The 18,970-nt window shown below is 62.8% G+C and overlaps 1 protein-coding gene across 1 annotated transcript; it reads left to right on the top strand.

Annotated features, from left to right (window-relative positions):
- Positions 1-2,080: 2,080 nt before the first annotated feature.
- Positions 2,081-18,764, top strand: SSBP4 (single stranded DNA binding protein 4). The gene is given in 19 exon segments (XM_057709611.1): positions 2,081-2,398; positions 10,948-11,020; positions 11,397-11,458; positions 11,547-11,631; positions 14,949-15,038; positions 15,483-15,548; positions 15,787-15,846; positions 15,932-16,001; positions 16,160-16,227; positions 16,310-16,377; positions 16,706-16,751; positions 16,838-16,873; positions 16,975-17,029; positions 17,113-17,183; positions 17,266-17,344; positions 17,738-17,766; positions 17,918-18,041; positions 18,044-18,141; positions 18,400-18,764. Coding segments are annotated over 19 exon segments (1,269 nt in total). The 5' UTR covers positions 2,081-2,339; the 3' UTR covers positions 18,430-18,764.
- Positions 18,765-18,970: the final 206 nt, after the last annotated feature.

Here is an 18,970-nt window from a genome sequence, read left to right as displayed (position 1 = left end):
GAGTCACAGCTGTCACCAATACACTGTGACGTGGGTGAGTCACACCCTCTCTGTGTTTGGCTGGGAGTAGGTGCTGGAGAGCGGTGATCGGAACGGGTATTATGATGAGGGTGTCTTTAACGTCCACGTCCACCGGTGGACCCCGGGGCACTGGGCAGTCCCCAGCTCGACGCCCGACGGAAGCGGGCCGGCCGCGCCCCCATTAGGGCGCAGCGCGGGCCCCTCCTCCGCGCCGGCCGGGGGCCTGGGAGGCCCGCGGGAGAGGAAGTTGGGGGAGGGGACGACCGGCTGGACAGGAAGTGGGAAGGGCTGGCGTCCCCCCTCAACCCCCGGCCGGGGCCCCTCGGGATGGAGGCGGGGCTGGGGCCGGCCTGGCCCTTCCCTTCCTCTTCGCCTGTCTGGAACCCCAGCGGTTCATGACTTCCCGCCCGCCAGAAGGCCTGGGTTGGGGGGAGGCTGTTGGGGGGGCTTCTAAGAGGGAAGCATAATGGGGGGTCGGCCGACAGCGGGAGGGGCGCTCTGATCAACACACACACACACACACACACACACACACACACACACACGACATAGGAAATCTGAGCGCACAACCACACAACACAGGTCCCGGGGGCCAGCAGTCCACCTACTCGGGGAGGCACACACACTAGTGCGCAAAACCTGACGCGGCGTCACTCGGCCCCGCTCGACCGCCGCGGACACACAACCACCATCGCAGATCCAGGGACAGTGGCCCGGACAGCGACTGGGTGCCGGATAAACCCCCACGCCCAACGACACACACGTGCACTCACACAGGAACCGCGTGTTTACACACACACACACTCGCGGTGGTACAAAGCAAAAAAAGAATACCTATGGCAAACATTCACAGAAGCATCTAGACCTAGAGTCACAACTGGACTGCCTCCCCTCACCTAGCCGACGCCCGTCCAGCGCACACTGCGCACGCGTACCCTGGCACACAGGCCTCCACCCCCACCCCAGACACCCCTGCCCTGGGGGTGTCCTTGCCTCGGTGTTGGCCTCCACCTCCTCTGCACTCTTCCTGGGGGGAGAAGGGCCCCATGAGGGAGAATGGGGTGCCCAGTGCCTGCAGCCCTGCCTCCTGCAGAGGTGCTATTAAAGGTGGCATATTTACAGCTGGCAGCACCGGCTGAGAGGCAGAGCCAGCGCGCATGACCCAGTCCGTCAAGTCACCCAGCACCTACAACTGACACGAGGTGTGACTGTGGGGCAGTGCAGGCTAGCTCCCAGGGTGTGGCCTGGGTACCCCAGGAGCGTCTTGTCTGTGTGGTGTCTTTGTGTTGCATGTGTGTTGTGTGACTGTGTGTTGCGTGTGACTGAGTCATCTGCGGTTCGGTGAGACCCCAGGTCCCTGTGCGGAGCCCACGGGAGGCTGCGACGGTGTGCCCCAGGGTGACAGCGAGTAGCTGCGTGGGCTCTTTCCACAGCTGTTGGAAGCTGTGGCACAACGGTGCTGATGGGTGTCTCTGCGGCTGTGTGCCTGTGTGAGCCTGGATCTGTCCCTGTGGAGTGTGTGTTTCAGTGTTCCATAACAGCCACGGTATGAGCTGTGTATACCTGCGTGTATGACAGTGTGTCCCTGGGCGGACTGTGTGTGTGGCGGTGCCCACCCGTGCTGGGTGCGGGTAGCTCTGCGGGGTGATACACCCAGTGTAACTGCCTGTAGCTTTACGGGGCACTCAGTGGCTGTTCCAGTAGCTATGCGGACTTTATGTGTGCAGAGTCCTCTGTCGAAGAGTGTAGCCGCCACTAAGTGTGTGGCTGTGTTCTCGGGTGTACAATCTGGGTGTACCTGGACGGTGTGTATGTAGCCGTGATGAGCTGTATCCCGCTGCGTGCTCCCGGGTGGCTGTCCCCACTCGCGCCCTGAGTATGTGTAGCCCCGCGCCCCCTCCCCCGCGGCGGGCACTGCGCGTGCGCGCCCGGCCCACGGTCCCGGCGGCGGGACCCACCCGCGCTCCTGCCATCGCCCCTTTAAGAGCGGCGCCCGCGGGCGACGGGGAGGCGGCGGGCGGGGGCGCGCGCGGCGGGAGAAGGGGGGGGGGCGCGCTTCCCGGAACAGCCCGCGCTGAGGGAAGAGAGGAAGAAAATAAAACCCGCGGCCGGAGCCAAAGCTGGAGCTGCCGCCGCCGCCGCCGTCGTCTCGGCCGTCTGGAGCTCCCCCGCGCGGACGATGCCCGCGATGCCCGCGCGGGGCTCCGGGCGGTGAGGCCCGGGGCGCGGGGTAGCTATGGCGACCGGGAGCGCGGCCCGCGGCGCCGCCTGACAGGTGTGGGGCCCCGGCGGCGGCGGCGGCGGCGGCACGGAGCAGCATGTACGCCAAGGGGGGCAAGGGCTCGGCCGTGCCCTCCGACAGCCAGGCACGCGAGAAGTGAGTCGGTGGGCCGGGACCGCGGGAGCCGGGGGCGGGGCTGGGCGGCCGCGCCGCTTCCGTGGGCCCCTGCGCCGGCGGGCACCGCGTGGGGCACGTGGGTGCGGGGCCGAAGCGAGATTTGAGGGGGCGCGCGAGACCGGAGGGGCTCCAGGGGTCGCGAGCAACGTGGGAGCGCTCTGGACCCAAGGGGCGTGAGGGGCTTAAGGGGTCGCGAGATTTGCGGGGGCGCGCGAGATCCGAGCGGGACTAGAGGGTCGCGAGTCCTCCCCCGACGGTTGAGACTTGGATGTGCGAGGTTGCGAACGCGTGTGCGCAGAGAGGCGCAATTCGTTTCCCCCATCCTCTGGGGAAGTTTCCCCGGGCAGGCGGGACTGGCCGCTCTGCGACCCCCACTCCTTGGTGAAAGCTCGAGAGATGGGAGAAGGGCATGAGGGGCGCCGGCTCCGCCCCCGCAAGGCCACCTGTCCAGCCGGGCCTGGGGCAGCTGGGTGGGGCCTTCGGGGGAAGCAGCGAGGCTCACAGTCCTGGGGCCCCCACTTGTTCTGGGCATGGCGCTGGGCCGTGGCTAGCAGATGCTCTCAGGCTGGTTAGAGGGACAGATAATCTAACTCCCAGACTCTGCAGTGAGGGGCTGGGAGTGCTCAGAGCTTCTTGGGGTGGGGAGGCAGCTGAGCTGCAGCGCCTGCCTGCTGGCACAGCCACTTACCTGCTCTGTGGCTTTGGGTGAGGGAGCACCGCCTCCTAGGCTCATCTTCCTATCCTGAGAAATGCAGACGTAATAACAATGCCATCTCTGAGGTTTGGGGAGCGTTCAGAAGGTGCTTGAACCTGTGACTGTCTCGCAGCAAGGGCACCCAATGGTCTGCGATACTGTTAAAGTGCCAGGGGAAAGGGAAGGCTTGTGATGGCTGATGGCCAGTTGGCTGATTTGCAGGACTAGAAGTCAAGCCACCTAGGGTAGGAAACCAGCTGCTGGAGCAGTCAGGAGGCTGGGCTATCAGGGAGCGATCCCATGATGACTCTCTCTGAGGGCCAGAGCAGGAGTGAGGACTTGAACGTCTGGGCAGTGAAAAGGAGCCCTGAACATGGGCTCTCTCCAGTCCTGTCTTTTCTGACTGGGCTAACATGGGGACCTCCCCACCCTCCAAGGAGGGCGTCTACCCAGCAGCCTTGGGGTCATTTTGGAGAAGAGATGCTTCCGGCCAAAAGATGCTAGACAGGTGACTGCCCTTCCAGACCGCTCTTGTCTGTCTGCACTGTTAGGTGGGACTCCACTTCTAAGTACCATTAAGCAGGAAGACTTTTTTGACAGTGGCACCTGGCTCATGCCCAGATTAGAAGTAGGGGGTGTCCAGCTACTGCACTCTTGGGGATCCTGGCACATCTCCAGCCATCCTTGTAACCCTGGCTGCTGGGGTCTGGGGGCTACCTCTCCCCCAGTGGGAATCATTCGCTTCTTCAGACATGTGCTGGGCTGGGTCTTGGGCTGTAGTGGTAGGGAAGGCACTCAAGAAGCCCACATCCTAAAAAAAAAAAAAAAAAAGATACAATGAGAAGATCGCCATCTGCAAACCAGGAAGAGAGTTCACAGCAGATGCCTAACTTCTTAGCACCTTGATCTTTAACTTCCCCATCTCCAGAACTGTGAAAAATAAATGTTTATTGTTTAAGCCAAAAAAAAAAAACCTCAATCCTCTCCCATATTAGAAAACTTCAGGACTTCCCTGGTGGTGCAGTGGTTAAGAATCCGCCTCCCAACACAGGAGACGTGGGTTCGAGCCCTGGTCCGGGAAGATCCCACATGCCGCGGAGCAACTAAGCCCATGTGCCACAACTGTTGAGCCTGTGCTCTAGAGCCGGTGAGCCGCAACTAATGAGCCCATGTGTCACAACTACTGAAGCCCGAGCGCCTAGAGCCCGTGCTCCACAACAAGAGGAGCCACTGCAACGAGAAGCCTGAGCGCCGCAACGAGGAGTAGCTGCTACTTGCCACAACTAGAGAAAGCCTGTGCGCAGCAGACCCAACACAGCCAAAAATTAATTCATTAAAATTTTAAAAAAAGGCCCACATCCTAGCTAGGAGGCAAGTGAGTTACTCAGCAAGCCAATGGGAGGATCTGGAGCTAAGCTATGAAGAAAGCAAAGTGGGAAAGGGGGTGGGTAGTGAAGTGACAGGTGTGCAGAGACCTGGGGGAAGACCTGATGACCGAGGGCACAGCAAGTGCAAAGGCCCTAGGGTGAGGCCAGGCCAAAGAGCTGGGGGCTGGTGCCCAGGGTGGGGGTGTACCGTGTGGGCCAGAGAGGCTTGTGTTGGAAAGTACACTCCTTCTCCTTTGTGGAGTGGGGCTTATTGGGGGTTGGGTGGGGGGAGAGGGCCAGGAGACCTGGGGGAGGCAGGCACAGTTATCTGGGAGAGAGCTAAGGGTGGCCGCTTAGGGGATGGCTGTGGAGATAAGAGAAGGGAGGAAATAGGTTTGAGCTGGGGTGGTGGGGTTTGGAATTCAGTTTCAATCCCACTGGACAATCCAGGAGAGATTTTGATTCTTCGAACCCGGCCTCGACTCTTGGCCAGGGGCGGAAGAGGGGGTTATCTGAGTTCTTGGCCAGAGCCAGCCTGCGCTCCTCCATTTCTTTTCAAGAGGGTCCTGTAGCAGTGTTGGCTTGGAAACGAGGGTCTGCTGCTAAAGAAAGTTTGGAAAACACCAGATGGTGGCATCCACTTCACTGATGAGGATGCTGGGCCCTGAAGAAAGACCCTGCTGAAGCGTCAAGTTCTGGGGCACAGGGGAGCTCTCAGAAGTGGGGGTCTAATACACTAGAGAGGCAGGCTGGTTGCTAAGAGCCTCAGTTTCCCCTCGGAAAGGCAGACAGCCGGCCTTGCAGGATTCTCACGAGGACTAGGGGGGAGGCTGCAGGTAGAACACCCTTCCCAGGCAGCCACTGACCAAACCACTTCCTGTCTCTGGGCCTCGGTTTCCTCCTCTGTGAAATGGGGTGAAGGGGGTTCCACTGCTCGACTCTCCAGGACTGTTTTTGCCTCCCTGTTCTCACCCTCCTGACTCCTCCTGCCCTTCCTCTCCTTCCTTTTTGGGCCCCTGTCCTGAGTCCCCTCTGGCTCCCCATCTCAGCACTAGGACTGGGCCAGCCTGTCCCAGAAATGGACTTAGTGCCTGCTGGGTGCACAGACGGTGGCTCCCTGCCCTTGGGGCTCACAGCAAACAGTGGTGACTGCTGGGTCCAGGGAACACAGTGAAGGGATGGCAGGGTGGGCGAGAGGGAGGCTGGGGTCTGAGTGGGCTGGCTGCAGGAAGACGTAGCCTCTCCTTCTGTAGACGATGAACACTCCAACCTACAGGGAAGCCCCGAGAGCACTTCCCACCCGGAACTAACTAGTGCTTGCGTTTGGTCATTGGTTTCAGGTCTTTTTAAATAAGGAGATGAAGGTGACAGGGACAGTTGAAGGCCCCCATGTCCCCTTTGCATCCCTTCCCCCTACCAGCCCAAGAGGCTATGCTGTCCTAAATTGAGGGGAGAGATCTAAACGTTTGCTTCTTGTGTGTATATCCTTGAACACTTTAAGTGCTGCCACGTGGCTTTAGAATAGTTCTATAAATGACAGTTGTAGTCAGTGTCACTGGGCATCTTGTGTTTTTCTCCCAGGATTAGTTTCGGTGCGGGCACATGGCCTCAGGTAGTTTGTTCATCCTCCCAGGGGGCAAGAGCATCACCATGTGTCTGTCCCATCTCTAGCTGGGCTTCCGGGTGTGGCCGTGGCATCCCTGTTGGAGGGGGGTGCATGGGTAAGAGGTTCTTGAGAAAGGAGCCCCAGAACTGAGTCCCGGAGGCTGAGCAGAGCCAGTGGACACAGGGGAGCTTTCTGGGAAGATCTTGAGGCAGTATCTGGGGGGCATATACTGGGATGGAATTTATTAGTGGGGGTTGTTACTTTGGCTGCTGGGTGGGAGAAAGGCTGTAAGGGGCTCTTGAGGCTGCCAGGAGGCTGGTGAGGAGGGTGGCCACCGCCCTGGCTCTTAAGAACTGAAGGCCTGGCCGTGAGAGTGGCAGAGGGGAGGGAGGAAGTGTGTGGGCTGGAGAGTCCCTAAGGGGTATTGGTGGGGGGACCTGGTGATGGATTAGACACCGGCGGGGAGGGGCTCGTGTAGAGGGCTTCTTCAGCCCCCAGCAGCATGTGACTCCAGGGGCTTTAAGGGGGATGGGAGCTGGGCAGGGAGCACCTGTTGCCTTAATTCTTGGTAATTATGGTAATTCTTGATAAGGAAGGTAGGCCTGTTGCGTTTCAGTCCGGGAGGCTCCGGTACCCCATTCTGTCACCACTTTCCTGCGCAGCGGCAGCCCCGTGAGCACTCCAGGGCCGGGCACCCTGTATCCTCCAGGGCACCCTTCCTTGTGGAGGGAGGGCCTCCGGTGCGCCCCCCGCTCCCTCCCACCTCCTGCCCTCTTGCAGCGGGAGCCCCTCTGACAGGTGGGCTCTTCATACTGCAGGTTGTTTGCTGACCAGGCGTGGGGTGGGGCTGGGATTTGCATCCAGAGCCCAGGCCCTTTCTTCCCACAGCCCAGCTCAGGGCCTGGACAGTGACCCCCAAGCCAGAAGCCCTTCCTGAGGGGCGGGCCCTGAAGGTCCCAAAACAACCCAACCAAATGTCAAGGCTTCAGAACTTTTCACCGAAAACAAACAAAGAAAACTGCTCACAGTTCTGAGACTCAATCTTGATAAAAATTAAAGTACCAGCATGTAGAAGAAATCAAGCAAAACTGAAAACCTTCTCTGGCTTCTCTTTGTTCTTGGGATAAAACCCCACATCCTTAACATCAGAATAGTAAGTAAGTGCTGAGCTTCATCAGCGCCTGCTGGACATCCGGGGAGGGAGGGGGCTCAGGGTTGGTTGATTCATCCTGGGCTGGGGGCCCAGGATGCCCAGCGGTATGTAAGCTCAGAAGTGAGATAAAGTCCTTGCCCTCCCAAAGCTACGTCCAGTGGGGGCTGCAGGCGGTAAGGAGAGAGCCTTGTGTCAAATGGAGATAAGATGATGGGGGGCGAGGGGAGAGTGGAGCAGGGCTGGACTTAGAAGTGATAGGGAAGCCTCTGCTCGGTGACATCGGAGACATAAGGGTCTCTAGCAGGGAAACAGCCTGTGCAAAGGCCCTGGGGTGGAGAGGTAGAGAGTGGCCAATGTGTGCGGGGGCACTGGAGGGTCTGAGTGAGGAGTGCTGGTGGGCAGGGGAGGAAGCAGCTCCTGGAGGGGCCTTGTTGAAATCCAGGTAAGTGACAGTGGTGGCCTGGACCAGGTATGTGCTGAGGAAGTCAGGGAGAAGGCTCAGAATCAGGAGAGAAAGTGCTTTCTCCTGAAGTTTTTTCCCCTAAATTCAATAAATGCAGTGCTCTCTGGGGGACAGCTGGGTGGATCTTCACACTTGCACCGCACCCCTGTGAGTCAAGACCACCCAGGCTGGGGAACAGGAGGGGAAGGAGAGGAAGGAGCTGGGGTGGGGCCGGGCCTTCAAGATGTCAAGTGGACGGTAGACCCTGAGATCCTGAGTTCCAGGGGGAGGCCAGGCTGGAGCAACCCTGTGGGCAGCTGCACCGCATCAGCCATCAAAGCAGGAGGGGAGGCCACCCAGGGAGAGGAGAGGAGAGGGGAGAGCTGGGGCAGGGCGGGAGGAGAGAGGAGAGCAGGCAGGGGTAGAGAGCAGGCTCCAGGACGTGCATCCTGGGTCAGATGTTACCGCTGGACGGTGGAGGGTGAGGTGATGGAGAAGGACCCGATGGGCCGGCAGCGTAGAGCCCCTGGTGGGCTTGGTGGGAGCCAACATGCTCTTCTTCAGCAGGCTTCCTGAACCCTGAGGAGAGCCTTCTGCCCTTGGTAGGGTGGGGGGTGGCCAGACTGCAGCCCCCCATGTGCTCCCCCCCACCCGGCCATGCTTCCCTTCTAGGACAGCCTACCCGGATCCCCCGACTCTGTCTTGTTCCCTGTCTCTGGGTGTCTCATTCCCTGCACTGTTCCCCAAGGTGGCCAGGGGCCAGCTGGATTTCTCGAAACCTCTCTATTTGCCTGGAGGGTCAGGTGGTGAGCAGGCTGGGGCTGGTCAGGTCTCCTCCAGCCTCATTAACTTTTCATGTTCATTCCTTCACTGATGGACTCGGGCCTGGTAGATGCAGGCCCTTCGTGAAAGCCCAGGAGGTCTCTAGAAAGGGAGGGGGTCCCAGGAGTGAGTTGGACAGGTCAGCCTGGAGGCCGGAGGGTGAGGAAGACCACTGGGCTGGAGAAGGGCAGATGCTGGAGACTGCGGGGTGCGATGTTGGAACCTGGGGGCGCTTGGGCTGAGGGCACTGCTGAGAGGGGTGTGATGACAAGGCAGGAACCTTGGCCAGTCTTCGGGAAACCCACGCTCAGAACTACGTGAGCCCCACAAATCCTACCCCTCTGTGCCCTGTTTCTGTCCCTCCAGTGGCTGTCACAGCTCACGTGGTGTAATGTGAGCTGTGGACATAGCTTGCCCTGGGACAGCCGCCCACCCTGACTGCCTAATATCCCCCCTCATCCTTCTATAGCACACGCTACCTTCCAACCCACCAGATGACTTACCTACTCCTTTGTATTTTTGTTCCTCCGTCTCTCCCGATGAGCAGGTAGCCTCCAGGGAGACAGGGGTCTTTTGTGTTCCCTGCTCAAGGAGGTGCTGGGTGAATGTTGAATGAATGAATGAATGACTGAAAGGATGGATGGATGGATGAAGGGAGGGAGGTGGGGGTCCAGGGCAAGGGCAGAAGCCGTGGGGTGGGGGCTGGGATGGAAGGGCTAGAACTGCCTCAGTGAGGTCTGACCCAGAGCTGGGGGTAGAGGTGGTGGAGGTGGTCTGCTGAGAGGCTGGGATGTGAGGATCGAGCAGCCTGGCTGGGAAGGGTGAGAGAAAGCAGGAGCGTGAGTCAAAGCAAGGTTATTTTAGGATGGGGCCGGCAGCCAGGGGAGGGAGGCCAGCTGAGCGGAGAGACATCTGGAAGGGCCTCAGCTTTCACTGGAGCATCCTCAGGCTGGCCCTTGGGAAGCCCCAAGTCTTTTCTTTTTTTTTTAATTTTAATTTTTATTTATTTTTTATTTATTTTTGCATTGGGTCTTCATTGCTGCATGTCGGCTTTCTCTAGTTGTGGTGCGTGCTCTTTGTTGCGGCACGCGGGCTCTTCAGTTGCAGTGGCTTCTCGTTGCGGAGCACAGGTTCCAGGTGCACAGGCTTCAGTAGTTGTGGCACATGGGCTTAGTAGCTGTGGCTCGCGGGCTCTAGAGTGCAGGCTCAGTAGTTGTGGCGCACGGGCTTAGTTGCTCTGCGGCATGTGGGGTCTTCCCGGACCAGAGATCGAACCCGTGTCCCCTGCCTTGGCAGGCGGATTCTTAAAACACTGCACCACCGGGAAAGTCCCAAGCCCCCCCGTCTTGGATCCAGACTCCCCTTGGCCCACCTGGGGCCTGGCTGGGCAGTAGGAAGACCCTGGGGGTGCCCCGAGGGGCCAGTGCTGGTAGAGTGGGTGGCTGAGGAAAGGGTGACCCTAGCAGGTGGGGGATCGTCCCTCCGCTGGCTGGTGTGGAAGATAGATTTGGGGATGGTGGAGGCCAAGGATGGAAAGGTGTGCAAGGCAGCGTGGATGGTCTGGCGGCCCATGGATGGTGGTGCTGGTGGGAGCGTTTCGTGGCCTGTGCTCTTGGGGGGGTCAGTGGCCGAGTTGCTGTGTCCAGGGGTACTGGGCACTGTGGGCATTTGGACAAGGCAGTGCCATGGCAGCTGAGTGCCACTGCTGGCCCTACCTCCCATTTCCCCAGACTTCCCCTGGGGGGGCTGGTGCGGATGTGTCATAACCACTGCTGATGGATGAGAACTGATGCTGAGGAAAAGGATGGGGTCCAGGGAAACCTGGAGGAGGAAGACCTCGGGTTAGGGAGTCCCTTTCCTTTCCTGGCAGGCGAGGCTGCGAGTGAGTTAGGCACTGGGCCCTGGACACATGGCCCAGGGTGCCTGCTGGGAGACCCCACCCAGAACACAATCTAGAGTAAAGCCCAGGAGCCCTTTTTCCAAGCAGAGGACCTCCCAGGGGCCAAGGCTGCTCTGAGGTCTCAGCAATGGCAGGATGGGGTCAGGACTTGGTCCATCAGGGGGTGTTGAACGGAGCAGAATTTGGCCTAGAAGTGAGGGGCTGGGGACTGCTAGGAGTAGCTGCCTAGAGGCGGGGCCTGCAGGCTGGGTGTTGATGTGTGTGTAGGAGTTGGCCAGGCTGAGCAGCTAGCGAGGAGGCCATCTCTTCTGAGGGGTGGGGGAGACGGGGTGATGGGGGGACCAGCAGAGGAAGATGAGTGAGGCTGGCAGTAGGTGGTACGTGCAGTGAGGGGCTTACTGTGGGCCCGTGCCCGTCTCTACCTTCCCACTGGAGGGCAGGTGCCTCACCTGAGAGCCCTTCCCAGGGACCCTTGGGGTGCGGCTCTGGGTCTGGCCCAGGCGTCCTGAGAGCCTAAGCTGGCCCCCACCTCACCCGCCTGCAGGTTGGCGCTGTACGTGTATGAATACCTGCTGCACGTTGGTGCCCAGAAGTCAGCCCAGACCTTTCTGTCCGAGGTAAGCTGGCCTGGCCAGGCAGCGCCCCACACAGCCAGGCCCTTCCTTGGCACCTACACCCTGGGGTCTTCCCTACCTCATTTCTATCAGGTCTCCCATGGTGGAGTCGGGTCATGTCCTGGAAACTGAGGGCTGGGGCGGGGCCCACAGGCTGGCATCCTGGTGTCTGTCCATCCATCTGAGGCTCTGCCTTGTGCTTCTCTGTCGCTCTCCTCACTGAGCTGCCCCCCCTTCTGGCCTCCTTGCTCTGATGCGCTGCTTTCCTGCCCCGGTGTTCCCTGGGCCCTGGGCTGGGCTGGTGCTGCCTCTTGGGAGGGGAAGGGGTCAGACAGGGCTGAGCAGTGAGACCCTCACCTTCCTTCCCTCTCCCCTGCAGATCCGATGGGAGAAGAATATTACACTGGGGGAGCCCCCTGGCTTTCTGCATTCCTGGTGGTGGTGCGTGCGAGGCTGGTGCGGGTGGGTCACGGAGGGGGGCTGGGTGGGGGCGCGTGGGGAAACCATCGTCCCCCCCTGCCGCCCACAGCGTGTTCTGGGACTTGTACTGTGCAGCGCCCGACCGCAGAGAGGCGTGCGAGCACTCGAGTGAAGCCAAGGCCTTCCAGGACTACGTGAGTCCTCGCCCCAGGGGCTGGGACCAGGGCTCGTGGGTGTGGGCAGGGGCCTGTGGTCTTGGGGGCACTGCATGACCTGAAGCTGGCTCTGGTGGGCTGGTAGACCGGGCTGTGGGGTTTGACCTGAGAGCACGGCTTCTGTGGGGTCCCTGTGCTCCCCACTGCGCCCAGCTCCTGAGGGTCCCCATGAGCCCCACACCTTCCTGAGGCCAGCCCCTCCTTTGCTCCCTGTCACATGAACCCCACGTAGAACCAGGTAGACAGAACCACAGTTCCTGCCTCCCTGGCTCTATGTATGCGGGACGGGGTGGGGCCGGATGGCCACCACGGCTTGTCCCCTCCCACCCCAGCCTTTCCAAGGCTTCTGAGGTGGGGGCCCAGGCAGGGGTGCTGGGGGATGGCTAACTGCCCGTGCACCCTGGAGCAGGGGAGGCCGAGCCCTTGGCAGACCTCCCAACCTTGCTCTGCGACTGGGGCTGCTGACTTCACTGACCTCACGTCTTTGGCCTGTTTCCTAGCAAGTGGGAGTCAGAGGCCTGTTGGGAGAGGAGGGTGGGTTACATGAGGGGCGGGTGGCACCTTGTCATGGCGGAGCAGATGGCAGCCCCCTGTCTTCTACCTCCTCGCCCTGGCCTGTGGGGCTTGGCCACCTGGCCCCTCAGAGAGGTTCCCCCTGCCCTCCCCTTCTCCCTTGCACCCATTCTCCTGCAGCGGCGCCTTCCCATCCTGAGCCCTCCGCCCTGCTGTGCCCCTTGGGGCCTGCCAGGGTCACATACCACGCACCGCCTCCCAGCAGAGAGGCCCCCCTGTACAGGAGTGCAGGCCTCTGCAGGGCCAGGGTGCAGCCCGAGAAGGCCGGGATTCACCCTGTCCCTGAAGACGCCCCAGGCACGCCGTATGCGCATTTACATATAGGGAGGGAGCCGAGGTCACCGCTCTTCACCCCCATCAGGTCCCACTGTTCATGTTGTGGTCCAGCCAGAACTGGGGTAGCAGAAGTGTCTGGAACAGAATGCGTGCGTGACTCCGCGTGGGCCCGGCTCTCTCTCCCCAGTGTAGCCCCAGCTCCTCCCTGTGCCTCTCCGGGGTCCCTTGGGCTGTGTTCCCCTCCCAGGCTGCGCAGCCCTCCCTTCCCCCGCCCCGCCCCCGCCCGGGCCCAGCGCCTCCGGGGAGGGGAGAGCGCGGTCTCCCAGCAGAGTGAGCGCGCTTCCTGGGGCGCGCTGGTTACCATGGCAGCGGGGTGCGTCAGGGGAGGGGGGTGGCGCCCCGGCCCTGGGGTGACAGGGTCCCTGTGTCAGCACACCGCAGCCAGCTACATGTTCTGCCCCACCTCCGCAGTTACTGGGGGGTGGGGTGAGGGGCGTCCTGCCGCCTCTCCCCCTCGCAGTCGGGGCTCCCTCCTCCCGCCCTCCGCCCTCCGCCCTCGGAGGGGGGCTCCGTCAGCGCCTCGGGGCTGGGGGCCGACCTCGGCGTCTCCAGGAAACGCAAGCGCGCGCCCAGCCTGTTGTCATGGCAACGCAGGCCGGGCTGGCGCCTCTGGGTGGATGATTGACGTGGGGGGTCCATCTCAGGTCATCCGCCCCGGGAGGGTGAGCCCTCCTCCTCCCTATCCCCTCCCCCCCCCCAGATTAACCCTTCAAGGCCTAGAGTTGGGGAGACTCATCTCCCCGCCCCCACACCTCAAAGTCTGGAGCAGCGGCCACCCGCACCGTCACTTTCCCTAACCAGGAAATGCTCTGGCGCCTGCTGTGGCTGAAAGGGGGGCTGCCCTCCTGCCCTCCCTATGCGTTGGGGAGGGGTGGACAGACTCAGGGCTCAGTGCTGTTCCCCTCCAGCCACTGAGGCAGGCGCCAGCCAGCAAGAGTAGCTGCTCTACGCCACCAGGCTGTGTTTGTGGGAGAGGGTGAGGTAGAGGGCAGGGGTGACCCAGCAGTTTGAAGGGGGTCCAGAGCTTTGTCCCCCCACCCCCACCCCCAGGGTCGCATGTGTTTTCAAAGATTTGTGCTGGGTCCTGGGAGCGCTCCCACTGGTACCCTCCCAGCTTGGGCCTGGGCAGAAATCCTTCAGAGGCTGACCTTTGAGAAGGAGCAAGAAGTGGGGCAGGCGTCAGTCCACAAAGGGAAGGGTGTGTCTCCAGGGGCCCTGCTCTAACCCAGACATGGGGCCCCTTTCCCCACTCCTGTAGGGCAGGATGTGCTGTGTGACCATGAGCAAAGTGCTTAACCGCTCTGAACCCAAGTGGCTGCCGTTCCACAAAGTCCTAAGTGCCCCTCTGTGCTGGCTTGTGCCAGCTCCAGGGACAGCAGTGCCCCAGACAGACCATTCCCTTCCTTTTGGGGCCTGGAAGGGGAGGGGGGAGGGGCCTTAAGAGAAGTGCTCGACTCAATGCCTGCAGTGTCTTCCCTCTTCCCTATCCTTTTCATGTGTCTCCTCTGCCCTAAAGACTAGGCCTCTATCTCCCCCTTTCCCCCTGCTCTGTGGGCCCCAAAGGCAGACAAGCCTGGGACTTGGAACCGACCAGAGGAAGTGGCCTGTCATCCTGTCCCCCTGCCAACTCCGGGCCTGCCACCAGCATCTCCTCCCTTGGCAGACACGGGAACTCCCCTCTCAGACACCCAGTCCTCTCCCCTCCCCCATCTGAAGAGAGGTTGGGGGCCTGGAGACCCCACTGCCAAGTTCTGCCCTTCCTTCCCCTCCTTCCTGGAGGAGGAGGGGGAGTGGTCTGTACAGTAGCTCCAAGGAGGAGCCCTCTGGGAGAGAGGTTCATCTTGAAGCTGCCTATTGATTTTTTTGTCTGTTGATCTGAGGTGTCTTGGGGGCCCAGCTAAGCGGCCTTGCCAGCCAGGAGGACTCAGGGCTGGTTAGGACTGTGCCCCCACCCATCTGAAGTTAGATTCAGACCAAAAGAACAAGCTTGTGCTAGAAGGATGAGACACACCCTGGAGTCCTGGGTGGATGGCGTTTTCAGACCCCCAGAATTCTCAGGATGGGGACTCATTGGGCGCTGAAGTCCCTGATCACCTGGGGTGGGCTCAGCGGGGCTGGGCCTTGATCACCTCCAGGGTCATGGGCGCAGCAAGGAGGCATAGCCCTTGCTGAGGGCCACTCAGCACATCGGGTTGGTAAGCCAGGGTAGGGACAGGGGCAGCTGCTCTTCCCTCACCTAGAGCCCCCCACCCCCAGATCCTCCCATGCCTGAGTCGTTAGATGGCTTGGATTCCTTGTTCCGGGGGGCCGGCTGCTAGGGGAGAGGAGGAAAGACTTGGGCAGGAAGTGACCTGACGGGGCTCTTGCCATCTCCCCTACCCCTGCAGAGCGCTGCAGCGGCCCCCAGCCCAGTGATGGGGAGCATGGCCCCCAGTGATGCGATGGCATCAGGCCCCATGGCAGCCGGCTTCTTCCAGGTATCGCCAGGACTGGGGCTCCCTGTCCCCCGACCCTGGGTGGGCTTGTGTCGGAAGGTGACAGGCGTGGGCAGTGCGGGGTGGGTATGTGCCTGCGGGCTTCGGTAGGGCCAGTGAGGGAGGGGCCACATGGCCTGGGCCCCGGTGCGGCAGAGGGTGGGGTCTCTGCACTAGGCCTGCGCGCGCGCGCGCGCGCGCGCGCGTGTTTCAGGGTGCCTGGGGTCGCAGAGCTTGGCTCTCTGAACCACGAGTCCTGCCCATGACCCTCCCCTTAGGGTCCACCCCCCCACCCCCGCCTGCGTCCCGCAGATGGGGCCAGTTGGCCCACTCTCCTGCCTCCACGGTGTCCCCTCTTCTCCCCGACCAGGCTCAGCAGAGCCACGGGAAACCGTGGAACTGCGGGGGACCTCGCTCCTCCCAACCCACCTGGTTCTGTCCTCCTAGGGCCCCCCCGGCTCCCAGCCTTCCCCCCACAACCCCAACGCCCCCATGATGGGGCCTCATGTTCAGGTAAGGAACTGTGATGCCCTGCCCCCTCGAGCACGCACACCGCCCCCCCTGGGCCCTGGGCCCGTCCACTGCGCTCCCACGCACCCGGCACCCACCCCGGCGCAGCTAGCTGAGGTTTGCCGGCTGGTCTTGGAGGAGGGGACTGTCCACGCTGGGGGCCCGGGTGCAGTAGGAACCGGACAGCTTTGGGGGCGGAGCAGGTGGGGGGAGGCGCTGACCCCCGGCCCACCTCTTCCAGCCTTTCATGTCACCGCGGTTCCCAGGGGGCCCCCGGCCCACCCTGCGGATGCCGAGTCAGGTGAGAGAGGGATGAGGGGAGGGGGGGCAGGAATTGGGCCAGGGTGGGGGCACCCACACTCAGGGCTGCCACTCCCCTTCCGCAGCCTCCCGTGGGCCTCCCCGGCTCCCAGCCCCTCCTCCCTGGCGCCATGGACCCCTCCCCGCGTGCTCAGGGTGAGTCGGGAAGCTCCACCGGCTGTCCCCCCCCACCCCTCAGGACCCCAGAATCAGTTCCCCGCTGCCTAACTGCAGGAACACCCCCCACCGCCACCCCAGCCCGGGTCCACACTGGGGAGTGCTGCCGGCCTGAGCCCTCTTCTTTGTGCCCCCAGGGCACTCGAGCATGGGCCCAATGCAGAGGGTGACACCTCCACGGGGCATGACCAGCGTCGGGCCCCAGGTAAGGGCTGGACCCAGACATCAGGGGAGCTTCAGGGACTGCCCTCCCTTGGCCTGCACTCACGGCACCTTTTCCTTCACAGAGCTATGGAGGTGGCATGCGGCCCCCACCCAACTCTCTTGCTGGCCCGGGTTTGCCCACCATGAACATGTAAGGCCCTCAGGGACCCCCAGGAGTGTGCCCATGTGGGCCACCACCTAGCTTCATGGGCTGCGTATGCTGGGGCAGACCCCGAAGCCGCACAACAGCCCGATACTGTTTACTCCACTGCTGGGTGGGGAAACTCAGGCTCAAAGACCAGCGAGTGATGGATGGGTTGGGATTTGAAGGCTGGCCTGGAATCTGTGTTTGGTTACTTCTCGGCCAACATATGCTGCCGTGAGGGCATGTGGGGCAGGGTGGGAGGTGTCAGGGAGTTTGTGGTGGGGGACTGGGTACCGCCTGGCTGAGACCCAGGGCCCACCACTGTCTATTCTAGGGGACCTGCAGTGCGTGGTCCATGGGCCAGCCCCAGTGCCAACTCGGTGAGTGTCGGGATGAGGGGTGGAGGGCTTAGGAGTGTGTGAGGTGGTAGAATGGGCGGACTGCTCACAGCTGCCCCTCTCCCTAGATCCCCTACTCCTCCTCCTCCCCGGGCAGTTACACGGTGAGTGGGGCTGAAGCCGGGACTCTCGACCTGGGGGCAGGGGCTGTGGGGTGGCAGATGGGGGTGCCTTTCTCATCTTCTGTGTCTGCCTCTATGTGCAGGGACCCCCAGGAGGAGGCGGGCCCCCTGGAACACCCATCATGCCCAGCCCTGGAGGTACTACAGCCTGGGCGGGACATGGGGAGGGGTATACTTGGGTGAGGCTTTCTCACACCTCAGCCCCTCGTGTGCTGCCTCAGACTCCACCAACTCCAGTGAGAACATGTACACCATCATGAACCCCATCGGGCCGGGCGCCGGCCGGGCTAATGTAAGTGGGGGTTTGCGGGGCGGTTGCGGGGTGGGGGCGGAGAGCTGGTGGCCCCAGCCCCAAGCTGCTCCTCTACCTGCAGTTCCCGCTTGGCCCTGGTCCGGAGGGCCCCATGGCCGCCATGAGTGCGATGGAGCCTCACCACGTAAACGGATCCCTGGGTGAGTGGGTGGGGTCCCTGGACGCACAGACACCCCCGCCCCGCCCCGCCCCGCGGCTTCGCGAGCCTCGTGCGCCCCCTGGCGGCCTTCTTCAGCTCCTCCGCCTCTGTGTGCTGGGCGGGCGTGGCGGGGGTGGGGGGGGGGCCGACTTTCTCGAGGCTGCTCAGTGACTGGGGCTACGCTGGGGGAGGGTCCAGTAACAACCGTGGGGGCGCCGGGCCGCCGGCACTGACCCCTCCGCCCCCGATCTGGGCCCTTCGCCCGGGACCCCCCCAGTGGGCTGGGCGGAGGGAGGGGGCGCGGGCGCGGGGGCAGCTTGGGAAGGGGTCCGTGGAGCCGGCTTGACGGCGCAGGGGCGTCTGAGCCGCGTGTCCGCCGTCTGTCGTTCCACAGGCTCGGGCGATCTGGACGGGTTGCCGAAGGTGAGGGGGCCGCGCTCCGGCGGGCGGCGGGCGGCGGGCGGCGGGGGCGGGGGCGGCCCGCGCGGAGAGGCCTCGTCTGGGTTGGGCCGCGCGGCGGTGGGGGCCCGGCCCGCGGGGCGGGGTGTTCCGCGCTGACCGCGGCCGCCCCCAGAGCTCCCCCGGCGCCGTGGCCGGCCTGAGCAACACCCCGGGCACCCCGCGGGACGACGGCGAGATGGCGGCCGCCGGGACCTTCCTGCACCCGTTCCCGAGCGAAAGCGTAAGCGACTGCGTCGACTCCCCCCCCGCGGCGGCGTCGGGCCGGAGGGGCCTGGCGGGCAGACCCCGGCGGGGCGGCCGGGGGGCCAGAGCAAGACCGTGACCGCGGCGGGCCAGGTGGGGGGGCGGCCGCGGCATCCTTCCCTTCCTCCCCCTTTCCCCCTCCCCAGGCCCGCCCTCTCTCACCGCCCCGCCCACACCCCACCCCCAACCCTGGGACCCGCGGCCCAGGGCGGCCTCCCCTCGCCTCGCTCCCTCATCCCTTCGCTCCCCATGTCCACACCGCCCTGTCCCCCATTCCCCCCCGGGGGGCGGGTCCCAGCCTAGGCCGGAACTGAGCCGGCCCCCGCGCGCCACCCCCTCGTCTTTCCGCAGTACTCCCCCGGGATGACCATGAGCGTGTGAAGGGGCCGCAGCCCCTTGCCCACTGCCGACCTCGGCTTCTGCCCAGCGCCCCTGCCCGGGGCCAAGGTCCAGGGGCTCGGGTGGTCTGCAGGGTGAGGGTCTGAGGTCACACCGCGGGCAGCTGGACTCCCGGTCAAGGCTTGGATGGCTGGGAGGCCCCGCGCGAAGGACTCATTCATTTTATAAAAAAAAACAAACACAAGGACCTCAGAGACGTTCTTTTGTGTATGGGCCCTTCCCGCCATTTCTGTTTCGTCCGGGGGGACTCCTTGGGGGACCTCCTTTCTCCTGGACAGCAGGGGTGGGCCCCACCAATAAACGTAACTTGATTTTGGTTTTTGGTATCTTGGTCTCGGATCTCTTCACTTTGGTTTACAGCCACACCCTGCTTAGCCCAGTCTTGGGCAGATGCCCTCCCCCCGCCCCGCGGGGGGTGGGGGCGGTTCTGGAAAGCTCCTGAGAGTTGGGACAAGATTGGAAGGTAAGAATCTACCTGGTGAAAACTGGAGATGGGGCTGGAGTTGGGGGCAGTTAGGATTAT

Source organism: Hippopotamus amphibius, chromosome 15, assembly GCF_030028045.1.
Source record: "Hippopotamus amphibius kiboko isolate mHipAmp2 chromosome 15, mHipAmp2.hap2, whole genome shotgun sequence".
In the NCBI taxonomy this organism is placed as follows: Eukaryota; Metazoa; Chordata; class Mammalia; order Artiodactyla; family Hippopotamidae; genus Hippopotamus; species Hippopotamus amphibius.
Note: the sequence above shows the minus strand (reverse complement) of the source record. Positions and strands in the feature narration are given on the sequence as shown.